The sequence below is a fragment of the Piliocolobus tephrosceles genome, chromosome 12 (genome assembly GCF_002776525.5).
Source record: "Piliocolobus tephrosceles isolate RC106 chromosome 12, ASM277652v3, whole genome shotgun sequence".
Classification (NCBI taxonomy): domain Eukaryota; kingdom Metazoa; phylum Chordata; class Mammalia; order Primates; family Cercopithecidae; genus Piliocolobus; species Piliocolobus tephrosceles.
The window spans coordinates 46,957,560-46,973,614 of NC_045445.1; the positions used below are offsets into that span (position 1 = coordinate 46,957,560).

Genomic DNA, 16,055 nt, shown 5'->3' on the forward strand with positions numbered 1-16,055 from the left:
CAAAAAAAAAAAAAAAAAAAAAAAAAAAAGCTGGGCGTTGTGGTGCATGCCTGTAGTCCCAGCTACTAGGGAGGCTGAGGCAGGAGAATCACTTGAACCCAGGAGGCGGAGGTTGCAGTGAGCCGAGATCGTGCCACTGCACCACTCCAGCTGGGTGACAAAGCAAGACTCTGCCTCAAAAAAAAAAAAAAAAAAAAAGCGAAACCATAAATTTTTTTTAAAGCATAGGTGAATATGAAAATATGTAAATAATATTTCTGGAGTTGAGGAGATAAGCATTTCTATAGGAGTTTAAAATAATATAGTCAAATGATTCAAAAATAAAACTATAAATAGCACAAATAGGTATATTATTTCCCATCTACATCTTTATTACCCCTGCCCCTTTCCCATACTCAGTTAACCACAGTAATTGTATATGTCTTTCCAGAGCTTCTTCATGAGTTTGTTGAGAAATAAAAATACGTATTCTTAGTCCTCTGCCTTTTTTGATATAAATGGTATACTCTATACACTATTCTGTACCTTGCTTTTCAAACTTAAAAACTTTATATGCTTATTTTACACATTTGGAATGTCTTCACATTAGTCAGTACATAGAGAGCTTCCTCAGTATGTTTTTCCTGAGTACTTTATTATTATTATTATTATTATTATTATTATTATTATTATTATTATACTTTAAGTTCTAGGGTACATGTGCATAACGTGCAGGTTTGTTTTATATGTGTACTTGTGCCATGTTGGTGTGCTGCACCAATCAACTCGTCAGCACCCATCAACTCGTCAATAGGATCATAGTAGTCCATGCTCTGGATGTGCTATAATTTATATATCCAGTCCCTTGCTGATGGCCATTTGGGTTGTTTACATAATCCTTTACTAATACAAACAGTGATGCAATTGGTATCATTTTACGTGTCATTTTACGGGTATGCAAGTATATTTTTGGGGCTAAATTTCCAGAAAAAGTATTGCTGGTTCAAAAGATAGATGCATTTGTAATTTTTAAAACATTGACCACTTGTTTCCCATAGTTGTACCAATTTATCCCCCCATTTGGAACCTGTGAGGCTGCCTGCTTCTTTATAGTGTCTTTAACAGAGTGTGTTTAGTTTTTGACTTATTGTCATTTGTTAAATCAAATTATTCTCAATGTAGTTATAATTTGCAATTTTCTCTTAAAAATGAGGTTGAGCACCTTTTCATACGTTTAAGAGAAAAGTCTTTTTAAACATGATATGAAGACACAGACTATTATATGGAGACATATACCAGAAAAAAAATGTTGGAAAGATTTGACTACATAAAAATAAAGTAAAAACTGAATGACAAACTGGGGTAGAGGAATTATTGCAACATATGACAAAATAAATAGCCTTGATATACACTTTTATTAAAAATCAGTAATAGCATTGGTAGGAATGTAAATTGTCTCAATTTCTATGGAAAGCAATATGGAGATTTCTCAGATAATTAAAAATAGAACCACCTTTTGATTTAGCAATTCCACTGCTGGATATCTACACAAAGGAAAAGAAACCAGTATATAAAAAAGACATCTGCACTTATATGTTTATTGTAGCACTGTTCACAATGGCAAAGTCATGAAATCAACCTAAATGTCCATAAGTGGTTCATTGGACTATGCAGCCATAAAAAGAATGAAATCATATCCTTTATGATATCATGGATGGAGCCAGAGGCCTAACTAAGAGAAGTAACTCAGAAAAAGACAATCAAATATCACATGTTCTCATGTATAAGTGGGAGCTAAACAGTAGGTACACATGGACGTTAAGATGAAAATAATAAGCACTAGGGACTCCAAAGGGAGAGAGTTGGGGGTGGGGGTAAAGGTTGAAAAATTACTTATTGGGTACTGTGTTCACTATTTGGCTGATGGGTACACTAGAAGCCCAACCCCCACTATTATGCACTATTATGCAATATATCTATGTAATTTTAAAATAAAATTTGAAAATATCAGTAATAAGACAGTATTCTTTGATGTGAAAATGGGCAGGTGACATGAATAGGCAATTTCAAATGAAAAAAATTGAAGTACCAATGAAACCCATATTAAAAATTCAACCTCTCAGATAGGTAATGAATTGTAAATATAAATGCCTTTGCTATACAATTGGTTATTTCTTTCTTCCTTTTTTTTTTTTTTTTTTTTTTTTTTAATGGAGTCTTGCTTTGTCACCAGGCTGGAGTGCAGTGGCACAATCTCGGCTCAGTGCAACCTCCACCTCCTGGGTTCAAGCGATTCTCCTGCCTCGGCCTCCTGAGTAGCTGGGACTACAGGCGTGCACCACTACACCCCACTAATTTATTTTTTATTTTTAGTAGAGACGGGGTTTCACCATGTTGGCCAGGATGGTCTTTATCTCTTGACCTCTATCCTCCCGACTTGGCCTCCCAAAGTACAATTGGTTATTTCTTTAAAAGTATACATATGGTTCTTCTCCTAAATGAAACATAGGGATATTGCGCTGTATAAATTTTAAGTAGTTTTTGTATGTGGTAAAGTTTCCAATTCCTTCCCCATATCTCCTTTCTGTCTCTTTCAACCCCAGAGGACCTAGATGTTTTGGATAGCAGAACCTTACATCACTTGTCACCATGACAGTTGAATGCAGGCAATAATAGATGCAAGTACAGTTACTTATTAAGCACCTTTTCTTTTTAAAGGTAAAATAGAATATCTGTAATTGTGTGTTAGAGTCTAGAAAAAGTTGGTTCAATTCAGCAGAAACACTTATTGAACAATTACTATTATGTGCCATGTGCATTGATCTGTAGTGGGGATGAAAAGATATGAACTTTGCTTTCAAGTAACTCATTAATCTTATTTGTGTCATTATGCATTAATTTATTCTTATAGTTTTCTTTTTAAAGAGGCAGGTAATCTGTTTTCTGAAAATTTATTCCAGACCTTCATTTATTCTTTACATACTGTACAGTTCACCCATTTAAAATGTACAGTTCAGTGATTCACAGAGCTATGCAGCCACCATTACAATAGGCCATATTAGAATATTTTCATCATCCCCAAAATAAACTCTCTACCCATTAGCAGTCATTGCCCATTCCTCCTTTTCCCCAGTCCTTGGCAACCACTAATCTACATTTTGTCTCTGTAATGGAATCATGTATTTTTAATAAATGGAATAATATATTATTTGGTCTTTTGTGACTAGCTTCTTTCACTTCGCATGCTTTCAAAACTCATTCATGTGGTAGCATGTATTACTACTTTTTCTTTTACGGCAAGTACAATTCTATTGCATGGATACACTGTGTTTTATTCATCTATTCATCAGTTAATAGGCATTTGGGTTTCTACCTCTTGTCTGTTTTGAATAATACTGCCATGAATATTCACATATATGTTTTTGTGTGAATATATGTTTCATCTCTTTTTGGCATGTATATATATATCCCTAAGAGTAGAATTGCTGGGTCATACGGTAACACTATGTTAGCCCTTTGAGGAAATGTCAGACAGTTTTCCAAAGAGGTACAGCATTTTACATTTCCAACAGCAGTGTTAAAAAATTCCAATTTCTCCACGTCCTCATCAACACTTGATCTATCTTTTTGATTATAGCCATCCTAATGGGTATAATGCAGTATCTCATTGTGGCTTTGATTTGCAATTCCCTAATGACTAAAGATAGTGAGCATGTTTTCATGTGCTTTCTTGGCCATTTGTATCAGCAATTTTGTGTCTTTCTGACCATTCTCTTGTAGTCCCATCTACCTCTGACCACATCCTGGAAAGGTTCTCTACTTTAAAGGATTGGGGTCATTAAATTTTCTCACTTGGATAATTCAGGATATCTCAAGGTATTTAACCTTAATCCCATCTGTAAAGTCCCTTTTATCAAGTAAGGCAATATGTTCACAGGTTCTGGGTATTAGGCCATCTTTGGGGACCAGTTTTCTGTCTATCATACCATATTAGCAATAGTAAGTCTTTTGATCCGTAAACATATCTTTTTATTTATTTAGAACATCTTTAATTTCTTCAAATGATGTTTCATATTTTTGTGTACATTATGTAATTTAAAAATTGTCCTTCAGTATTTCTTTGTGAGCAATCATAAATGGAATTATATTCTTACTTTCTTTCATTTTGTATTGTTCATTGTTATAATATAGAAATGTAATTTATTTTTGTATATTAATCTTGTATCCTGCAACCTTACAGAACTTGTTTATTGTTCTAGTAGATTTTTTATTTCTTAGAATTTTCTGTGTTCATGATCATGTCATCTATGAATAGAGATAGTTTTACTTCTTTCTTTTCAATCTACATGCGTTTTATTTCTTTTTCCTGCCTATTGTCCTGGCTAGAATTTTCCATGTATTGTTGAATCGAAGTGGTTAGAGCAGACATCCTTGTTTTGTTTCTGATGGTAGTGGGAAAGTATTTAGTCTTTCTCCATTAAGTGTGATGTTACTATAGCTTATTCATTAGTGCCCTTTATCCTGTTTAGGAAGCTCCCTTCTCTTCCTAATTTGTTGAGTGTTTGTGCCATGAAAGGGTATTGGATTTTATCAAATGCTTTTACTGCTTCTATTGAGATGATAATGTATTTTTTTAATAATAGCATAATTGAGGTATAATTCACATATCTTAAAATTCACCATTTTTAAGTATACAATTCAGTGGTTTTTAATATAGTCACATAGTGTACAACTATCACCACTATGTAATTTGAGAACATTTTCATCGCCCCCCCACAAAAAACCCTATACCCATTAGCAGTCACTCCCCATTACCTATTCCTCCCAGCCCCTGGGAATCATTAATATACTTTCTGTCTATGAATTTGCCTATTCTGGACATTTCATATAAATAGAATTTCACAATATGAAACTTTTTTTTTGTTTGCTTTTTTGGTCTGGCTTCTTACATTTAGCATAATGTTTTCAAGATTCATTCATGTTGTAGTGTACATCAGTACTTCATTCTTCTGATTTCAGGACAGCCCTTTTCAGCTTTCTTTTCCCCTGGTTATCTCTGATAAACCAGCCGACTTACACCCTAAATTGTTATTCTCGTAAAGTTCCCTGCCTCCTCTTAATTGTTTACCTCCCAAATCTCCATTTTTTAGAGTAAGGTTTTGGACTTGAATGTCCTCATATTCTGTTTCAATAAAGTCAGTTCTTTTGGGGATGGCTTGGGAGCCCTCTGTTCTTATGAATGGCCTTTATCCCTGGGCAGAATCGTTCAGCCAGTGCTTTGGGTACTGGGCAGTGACAGTAGCCACTGGTCTTCTTGCTTACCTCTTCAGGTGTGGACCTTAACCCTGCAAGTGAACTGGGCTGGGATAATCAGGGTGAGGGTGATTGGGGCCTCAGTGTTCTCAGCCTTCTCTGCTTGGGGTTGAGTCGCTACCCTGTGAGTAAAGGAAGGGAGCCCTTGAACTCTTGGCTATATTCAACAGGAATTTCGCCCCTTCAACTCTGTGTTGGAAGTATAAGAAATGCTGGCTACTTGTCTCTCCCATTGGGATACTCTATTCCTTGACTGGGAGCTGGGGTCAGAGGGAGTCTAGTTTTGGCTACCCCTCCCTGGGGAGTAGCTTCTGTCAAGGTAGACAAGGGGATGGTGAAAGGAAAGGAGTGCCTTGTGGCTCATATGCCATAGACTGTCACTGTTAGATTACTGAGTTTTAGCAGATTTTCTTGAATAAATGTTTCTTCATTTGCCATGGGCTCTTAGAACAATTTCTAGCCATTTCCAATTTAAAGAAAAAAAACACAACTTTTTGCTGGAACTTTTTGCTGGTTATGGATTTACTTGGAACAGGTTCATGGGACTTTTTATGCTGCAGTTCTGGAAGTGGATCCCCCCTCTTAGGACTTCTTTTTCAGTAAAGTAGAATTTCTTTGTTATGATGGTGCTAGAAGACTGACTATACTAAAGTAGTACCAATGAACTGTTTTTTTAATCAAGCTTTTACTCTGTCTTATTGATTAGGTTTCAGGATACCTGCTTTTCCTTGCTTTGTTTTTATTTCTCCATATTGATGAACCTTGTTATAATGGTGTTTTACTTTTAAAAATTATTTTTCGTGACATATTTTTCCTTTTGTTACTTTGATTTTTAGGTTTGGCTCCAGCAGCTGCTGTTGCCACCACCACTAGTAGCACCATGCAGTTTACCTCAGTATCAAATGCTTTGACCTCCACGGCTGCTATTGGGCTCTCATGTAAGTTACTAATTCCAAAGAAAATACTGTAATTTCTCATGAGGCCACCTTACTCAATTTGCCAGTATATGCTACAGATCTCCTGTGTCTCAGAAATTATCATTATTCTTGAACCCATTTATAATTGCTGATATCAATAGTAGCTTTGCTTAAGAACCTAATTCTCATGGCTTTAGCTGTGAATTTTTTTACGTTAACATGGTTATTATAGCTTAAAATGCTAACTTTAAGCATATAATTCATTAATATTGTGATGCTTTGAAACAACTTCTTGAAGCTATTAACAGTAGGGAGAGTGGGAGTTTTGCCAAGTATTTCTGAAGGGGAGAAGTCCTTATCCATGTGACTAAGATAAAATGGGAAATAAATGTTGGAGCCTTCCTATAGTGTGTTTTTCGATACCGACCTGGTTTGTGGTCCTTACATTTTACCTATCAGAAGTGGAACATGACAAAGGGCCAGCTGTAGTTTTGGGGTTCTAATTGATATTGTGTGATGTCTTGTGACCTCACCCCTTGAAGAGGACCATCTCTCTGGATGCTTTGAGCTGAGATGTGAGACATTATCTCGTAACCTCAACTTCTTTGTTACACATTTTCCATTAGTATAGTAATAGCAAATGTTGGAAATACTGAATTCAGGCCAGGCTCAGTGGCTCATGCCTGTAATCCCAGCATTTTGGGAGGCCATGGCAGGTAGATTGCTTGAGCCCAGGCGTTTGAGACCAGCCTGGGCAACATGGTGAAACCCTGTCTCTACAAAAAATACAAAAATTTGCCGGATATAGTGGTGTGTGCCTGTAGTCCCAGCTACTGGGGAGGCTGAGGTGGGAGGACTGCTTGAGCCCAGGAGGTCAAGGCTGCAGTGAGCCAAGATTGCACCACTGCACTCCAGCCTGGGTGGAATAGTAAGACCCTGTCAAACAAAAAAAAGGAAGGAAAGGAAGGAAGAAAGAGAGGGAGGGAGGGAGAGAGAGAGAAAGAAAGAGAAAGAAAAAGAAAGAAAGAAAGAAAAAGAGAGAGAGAAAGAAAGAAAGAAAGAAAGGAAAGAAAGAAAGAAAGAAAGAAAGAAAGAAAGAAAGAAAGAAAGAAAGAAAGAGAAAGTAAGAAAGTTAGTTGTAGGCCTTAGGCAATTTTTTCTTACAGGTCTCTATAAACTGACTTCTTTCAAAGTTTCTTCTTCACAATATCATAATGTTCATCATTAAATTTTGTTGTAATCCTAGCTGTAATAGCCCCCCTCCCCAGCTCTATGACAGTAAGATTGTCTCCATTCCTGGGAATAAAACTAGCCAGAAAATGTTTGATGCTTAATTGAGCATGAATAATGCTCAATTAACCATCACCATCCTCTTGTGCTATTGGCATAGTTAGGCATTAGTTAAGATTGGTTACCACATGACTTATATTTTCTACCACTTAGACTTCAATTTTGAGACATGACTATGACTCTAGAACCATTTTGATATATGTAAGCAGTATCCTTCTCAACTATGATAGATTTCATGAATATGACCATGTCCAAGGTTTGGAGTTAAAATTATTGAATTAATTCCATGTTCAGTCAAAACTTGCTCTCTGACCTTTGACAGGTTCCCCCACTTATCTCCCTCTGATGTCCTTGTCTACAAAATGAAAATATATTGGGACCACAATATCTTTTAATTAACTTTAATGAATTATAAATTATACATCATAAAATTAACTTACTTTAAGTATGCAATACAGAAATTTTAGTAAGTTTATCGAATTGTGTAACCATCACTGTATTTAGTTTTAGAGCATTTACATCATTCCAATAAGATCCCTCAGCCACAGACAACCACTAATCTGTTTTCTATCTCCATAGATTTGCCTTTTCTGGACATTTCATATAAATGGATTGACCATGGTATTTTGAAGTTTAACCAAAATTATCTAAAGGACTCTTCAGATGAAAAAGACTATATAAATTTCTCACTGTTTTTGATTTAAAGGGTAATAGTTAATATTATGTTGTTCTCTGCTGTTGGTGCTCCAACAACTTCAGCTAGAACATTTAATATTATAACCTTGGGATTTGCATTAAAATTCCCTGGAGCAGGTGGAGCAGCTCCTACTGTAGTTAATAAAATTTTAGAAGTATCAGGATGTCTTGGGGCTCTCACTGGAAATGTGCTTTATAACAAGCAGTAAGTAAGTTCTATGGCTTTTACGGCTAAGTGGTTTTGACCATCTCATCAGAGTATCCAAAAGGTACACTAATATGTTTATGTAGATGATTGCCAAAGAGTAGAATGAGACAGTTGATATCAATGATGTTACTTCTTTGAGATGACTACAGTCAAAACAGCTGCCAAATTCTTGCCAACCATCAAACTTAAGAATTTTTGTTATTGATCACAGTATTTAGCTGGTTGAGATTGATAAAGTTTTCTTTTTTTCTCTAAAAGTTAATTTAAGTTTTGACCTCTATTAAAGTTGACCCTCTTCTAAAGTTGATTACAGGAGTTTCTCTAGACCTATTCTAAATTTGTTTCTGCCACTTAGGAGCTAGTTAGGTTGTAGGTGGAAGAAGACTTGGTTATCCATTGCCCCATAGCTATTGTGAGCTGGGTGGTAAGGGGTCATCTACCTAAACCTGTCTTTTAAGTTAGACTCCATTTTGGAGCAGTCTTATTTGTTTTTACTTTAAAAAGTTTACGTAGGGATGAAATGACTCTTTTTTAATCTGGCTTAAACTAAAAGTCAATCCCTTTTAAGCTTAAAATAATTATTTCTAAACAGACACGTATATCATCCCTCTCTTTTTTTTAAGATACAGTCTCACTTTGTCACCCAGGTTAGAGTGCAGTGGCATGATTATAGCTGACTGCAGCCTAATCTCCTGGATTTATGTGATCCTCCCACCTCAGCCTTCTGAATACCTGGGACTGCAGGCATGCACCACCATGACCAACTAATTTTTTTTTTTAGTAGAGATGAGGTCTCACTACATTGTCCAGGCTGGTCTCAAACTCCTGGATTCAAGTGATCCTCCCACCTCCCACCAGTTCCTGAGTATCTGGAACTACAGGTGTGCACCACCATGCCTGGCTGATTTTTTTTTTTTTTTTTTTCGTAGAGATGGGGTCTCACTACATTGTCCAGGCTGGTCTCAAACTTCTGGGCTCAAGCTATCCTCCCACCTTGGCTTCCCAAAGTGCTGAACTTGTAGGCATGAGGCACCACACCTGGCCTCATCTCTTTATTTATTCTTTTACATGACCTTATGAGTTTCTACTGTTTAGTGGGCTAACTGGCCAATGTATGAGACTTGTGAAGGGTGTGTCATAAGAACGTTGCAAGTTACCATATTCGCAAAAAATGTAACACATTATTTCCCCATAAAACAATGACAAAATAAAACCTGGTTCTTTTAGTTATGGGTTGAATCACTGAAATATGAATGGGCAGCCTCTTTGATGATGCTGTCACATCCAGCCCTTATCTATACAAGTCTCAAATTCCTTCCTACAAATACTACTTTTGCCACTAGCCCATCCCTTAGCACCATGATATGATTTGGCTGTGTCCTCACACAAATCTCATCTTGAATTGTAGCTCCCGTAATTCCCATGTGTTGTGGGAGGGACCTGGTGAGAGGTAACTGAATCATGGGGACGGGTCTTTCTCATGCTGTTCTTGTGATAGTGAATAAATCTCACAAGATATGATGGTTTTATAAAAGGGAGTTCCCTTACACAAGCTCTCTTGCCTGCCACCATGTAAGATGTGACTTCGCTCCTCATTCACCTTCTGTCATGATTGTGAGGCCTCCTCAGCCATGTGGAACTGTGAGTCAATTAAACCTCTTTCCTTTATAAACTATCCAGTCTCGGGTATGTCTTTATTAGCAGCGTGAGAACAGACTAATACACATCATTTCACCCACCAGGACCTAACGCACTTACCCTTCTCCCCATTAGGTATGTCTCAACCTGACAGCCCCAATTTGGGGTGTTCTTTTTCCCTACTTACCTTTCTTTCTCTTCAAGTGTATTTACTTATTCAGATTCTTCATCTCACTAACCAGTCTTGCAGAGCAGCTTTCAAGTGTTTGTATCTGCAGATTTACAGCCACTTGGGATTACTCTCTGCCCTAGGTATAATCACCAAATTTTAAGAGAAGTTTGCTTTTTATAGTCTGGGAAGGTGATGATGTCCATTTCCGGCATGGAATAAGATATATAGTTGTTGATCAGGGACAGGATAGGAAAACTGGATAGTAGAATATTTTAAAGACTATTTTCACTATTTTATGCAATGATTTTTAAGACTATCAGAATGAGATTTATTGAAATGTGAGTTCAAATTTGGTATGTAGTTTTTTGTATTATTTTTAGAACCATACTTCTGCTTTACTACACAGATAATGTAGTATTGACTGTATTAACCAGTTAAGACCAAAGTTGTAATTTGCAAAATCAAACTGTGATACAACTTCCAAACCCATTCCTTTACTAGGTATTAATTGAAATATTATTTGACTATGCCAGAGTTAATTTATGCCTTTAAAAATAGCATGAAAGATAACAAAAATAAAACTGTATAAAAAGTTAAAATAGGCCGGGTGTGGTGGCTCACGCCTGTAATCCCAGCACTTTGAGAGGCTGAGGCGGGCGGATCACGAGGTCAGGAGATCAAGACCATGCTGGCTAGCACAGTGAAACCCCATCTCTACTAAAAATAAGAAAAAATTAGCCGGGTGTGGTGGCACGTGCCTGTAGTCCCAGCTACTCGGGAGGCTGAGGCAGGAGAATTGCTTGAACCTGGGTGGTGGAGGTTGCAGTGAGCCAAGATCGTGCCACTGCACTCCAGCCTGGGTGACAGAACGAGACTCCATGTCAAAAACAAACAAAAAAAAGAAGTTAAAATAATCATACCATTTTAAAATGACTCAGGATTCCTTTATGTTTGTGCTGCTTATAGGTAAAAACAATACATATATGCATATATACATATCACTCCCTCTAGAGAGAACAGTTTATCTTTCTAGACTTTTTTCTAAGCATATACAGACATATTTTAAATTTGTTTTATAAAAATGGTACCATACTCTGTGTGTGTGTGTGTATACACATTCTTAGAATTTGCTATTTCCTCTTAAGTATACATCTTTTTTCTTTTCTTTTTTTTTTTTTTTTGAGACAGAATCTCACTCTGTCGCTCACTTAGCCTCCTGAGTAGCTGGGATTACAGGTGTGCACCACATCTGGCTGATTTTTGTATTTTTAGTAGAGATGGGGTTTCACCATGTTGGCCAGGCTCGTCTCAAACTCCTGACCTCCAGTGATATACCTGCTTCGGCCTCCCAAAGTGCTGGGATTACAGGTGTGAGCCACCCTGCCTAGCCAATTATACATCTTTGAATACCTATCCATGTTAGGAAATACAGATTACTTTATTAGAAAACCATCTTTGGGTGAAGATATTCTCCTTTACAAGAAGGGCTCATTTTTTTTTTTTTTAATTTATTTCTCTCTTGAATGCAGTAGTTACTCAGTGTTTGGGTGAATTAATCAATAAAGGGAGTCTATTGGCATTATCATTAATTTTTAGCATTTCTGAGGAAGGTTTTCCTTTCAGAAAAGATTTTTGTTCTCAGATGAATAAAATGATGACTTATGGTTGTAAAGAATATCACGCAAGATCCAACCTGTAATCTCTCCACTGTTCTAACCATAGTGACTCCTGGGCTTCTTTGTGATTGGGCATGGTCTTCCTCTGTGGTGCACATTTCACCCTCACAAGGGCTAACATAAAGAATGGGGAATTATCATGAGAACCTTTGTGGCCAAAAAGGAAATGGAGTCTCGTGGAATTCAAGTAAAGCCATTGCCATGACACTGTTACTTCAAGGAAATTGGAACTTAAGATTATTCTTAAGGCAGCTTTAGGGACCTGCCAAATCAAATATTGCATAGGCATAATTAGGTTATTCTCCCTTTGTCTACTTTTTTCTTTTTTTAAATTTCTCATTGGTTTCCTTACCTCTTTCTCTGCCTTCCTGCTTTACCTTATCCTTAATTGTGACTTGCTCATGGTCCCTTACTTCTACTTCATCTCCTTCTTCTGTCAGTCCTATCAAGTCTCTCTGCCTATAGTTGGATTCCTTCTGTACTTTTGGAAATATTTCCCAGTATCTGCCTAGAGTCAGATTTTTTCCATATTGCTAAATTTTTGGAAATGAAATTCTGACTCATATTAATCCTGTTTCGCTAGAGCTTTTTGTGCCAGACCCTCAGGTAGGCTGCTAGTAGTACATTGGATGGCTTCCCATCCTTCAGTTGGCCATCCTGCCCAGTCAACTGTGAACCAGGAACAAAAAGGACAGTTATCTGGAACAAAGAATCGGTATTTGAGCTTGTTCCCTCAGCAGGAATGTTCCCTCAGGCCAGCCTCTGTCAGAGTAGTCAGTGCTTGTAGCAGGCACCATGGTTTATGCATTTATCTGGTGTGGCCATCAATCTGAAACTATTGCTAATTTGGAAAGCAAAGCTAACATAAAACAAACAATCATGTACATTATATTTTCATAACAGATTCCTTGTTACAGAAGCAACATTTACTAGTTGTAAGAACATTTGAAAATACAGAGACCAAAAAGAAGAAAATAAAACCTTCCCAGTTCCCTAGCAGCCACAATTTTCTATGCATTGTTCATTAAGTGCTCAGTGTGTAATAAGAACCAAAAGTGCTGCAGAAATTTAGAAAACCAAAGGAAACTCTGAGTAGGAGAGAAGTAGGTGATAAATATGGGGAACAAAGAATTTGAGTCAAGCCATGAAGGATACTTAGGATTTTATCTATAGAGAGCAGGACATTCTAATAGGGGTGTAACAGAAAAAGACACATAAGAGAGAGTCTGGGCTGTAGATAAAGCTTTGAGAGGCTTTTGACTAGGATTTGCAAAAATGCATGCCTAGTATTGACTGTGGTATAAAGAAATAGGCACTCTTTCCTATTGATAGGGACATAAATTGGCAAAATCGTTTAGATAGGGCAATTTGGCAAGTTATGTTAAAATTTAGAGCATGCTGACACTTTGATCTAGAAATTTTATTTCTAGGAATTAATTACACAGATACAGTCATGTAAGTATGCAAAGATATAGATGTACAGAGATCTTTTGTAAATTGCAATTATTCTTTTCTTGACAGTTTCATAAAACTTACCAGCAGTGACATCTGGGACTGGAGTTTTCCTTATGAGAAGAATTTTGAAGATTGATTTGATTTCTTTCATGGTTATTGGGCTGGTTAGAAGTTTTATTTTTCTATGAATTTATCCAGGATTTTTAGTTTTCAGCTGGAAAGTTAATCCAGGTACCTAGCCTGCCATTTATTATTTCATATTACAACAGTGTGGAATTCAAATCTGCATCTTTGAATTCAAATTTGTATTTTTAAAAATGCCTCCATAATTTTAAATCTGAATGATAAAGGCTTAAATGAAACAATTTCTCATTTCTTACTAACATTATACACTTTATTTTCCAGTTACAACTTCAACGACTACCACTACCACTTTCACCACCAACACTACTACCACAATCACCAGTGGCTTTACTGTGAACCAAAACCAACTGTCACCAAGAGGGTTTGAAAACCTTGTACCTTATACTTCAACTGTTAGGTAAGCCTATTTATTTAAAAACTGGCATGTGTTTCATTTTATTTATCATGTACAAGACATTTGCTTGGATAACTTTAGAATAATATTTGAAAGTTAGCTAAATGATTGAGTTGAGGGGACAGTTAAGAGAAAGATTTCTGTAGCTTAGGAAGTTGAATAACCAACAGCACACCTTTGCCTTCTGAATATCATTATAATAGAATCATTACTATTACTAATAATAGCTACCACTTATTGTGCAATTACTGTATGTTTGGCAAGATGACAATGCATTACAAGCATCATGTCATTTATCCTCACAGTAACCCTATTAGTTAGGCAGTATTTTCATTCCCTTTTTGTAGGTGAGAAAACGAGAGCATACAGAGATTTTATAATCTGCTCATAGTTGCATACTTGTTAATGGTTGATCCAGGATTAAAATTCAGGCGGTCAAACTCTGGAGCCTGTATATGATGTTTCTCTCTAGTATTTGTTCATTTTTTAAGTTAAGCTTTTTATTTTGAGATAATTGTAGAGTCACATGTATATGTAAGAAATAATACACAACATTCTGTATGGTCTTTATATCATTTCCTCCAGTGATAACATCTTAACAGTACTATAGTATAATATCACAACCAAGATATTGATATTGCTACAGTCAAAATTCAGAACAGTTTTATCACTACAAGGATTCCTCCTGTTGCCCTTGTATAGCCACACCCACTCCCCTCCTTTCCTTGACCCTGAGCAACAATTAATGTTCTCTATTTCTATAATCTTGACATTTCAAGAGTGTTGTGTAGATAGAGTCATATATATGTGACCTTTGGGAACTGGATTTTTTTATTCAGCATAATTCCTTGTGATCCGCGCAAGTTGTCATGCGCATCAATAGTTTGTTCTTTTTTATTTCTGAGTAGTATTCCATGGTATTTTGGATGCACCATGGTTTGTTTAACCATTCACCTGTTGATGGACATACAGGTTGTTTCCAGTTTTTTTGATATTATGAAAAAAGCTGGTGTGAACATTGGTGTACATGTTTATTATGAATATAAGTATTTCTCTGGGATAAATGCCTAGGAGTGCAGTTGTCGGGTGGTATGGTGGTTACATGTTTTTTGTTTGTTTGTTTTGTTTTTTAAGAAACTGTCAAATTCTTTTCCAGAGTACTGTGCCATTTTACATGCCCACTAGCAATGTATGGGTGATCCAGATTGTCTGCATTCTTGCCAGAATTTGGTGTTGTCACTATTTTTTATTTTAGCCCTTCTGACAGATGTGAAGTGATATCTCATTATGGTTTTAATTTGCATTTCCCTGATGACTAATGATGTTGAACGTCTTTTCACATGTTTATTGTCACCAGTAGAGCCTCTTTGGTGAAATGTCTGTTCATATCTTTTGTCCATTTTCTACTTGGATTATTTGATTTTTTTACTGTTTGGTTTTGAGAGTTTGTTATGTACTCTACATGCCAGTCTTTTGTCAGATATGTGGCTTATAAGTATATTCTTTAACTGTATACTTGTACATGTAACTTGGCTTTTCATCCTCTTAACAGGGTCCTTTTGTTTTATCAAAACCTTTAATTAATGAGTTACAATTTATCACATTTTCTTTTAATGAATTGTGCTTTTAGTGTCAATTATAAGAAATCTTTTCTTAGCCCTAGATCCCAAAGATTTTCTTCTGTGTTTTTCTAAAAGTTTTATAGTTTCACATTTTACATTTAAGCTTGTGATCCATTTTGAGTCAATTTTTATATAAGGTGTGAGGTTTAGGTCAAGATTAATTTTTTTTTGTCTGTAGATGTCAAGTTTTTCCAACATCATTTATTGAAAGACTATCTTCCCCCCAAATTGCTTTTGCACCTTTGTCAAAAATCAATTTGTGTCAAATGCTTTTTCAGCTTCAGTTGATAGTCTTTTAAGATTCTGTTTCTTTATCTTGGTGAAGTGGTAGATTACACTGATTGATTTTCAGATGTTCAACCAGCCCTGCATATGTTGAATAAATCCCACTTGATCATGGTGTATAATTTTTTGATATATTTTTTAAAATTTGGTTTTCTGGTATTTTGTTTGAGGACTTTTGTATCTAAGTTCATGAGAGATATTAGTCTGTAGTTTTCTTCTTTTTTTATGTCTCTAGTTTTGATATCAGGGTAATATTGGCTCTATAA

The 16,055-nt window shown here is 36.1% G+C and overlaps 1 protein-coding gene across 1 annotated transcript in view; it reads left to right on the forward strand.

The window, feature by feature from the left end:
* NUP62CL (nucleoporin 62 C-terminal like) overlaps positions 1–16,055 on the forward strand; it is an 85,784-nt gene that overhangs the window by 27,219 nt on the left and 42,510 nt on the right. The window contains exons 2-3 of the mRNA XM_023203052.1: positions 6,129–6,230; positions 13,750–13,885. Coding sequence (XP_023058820.1) covers positions 6,173–6,230; positions 13,750–13,885 — 194 coding nt within the window. The 5' untranslated portion in view covers positions 6,129–6,172. The remainder of the gene's footprint in view (positions 1–6,128; positions 6,231–13,749; positions 13,886–16,055) is intronic.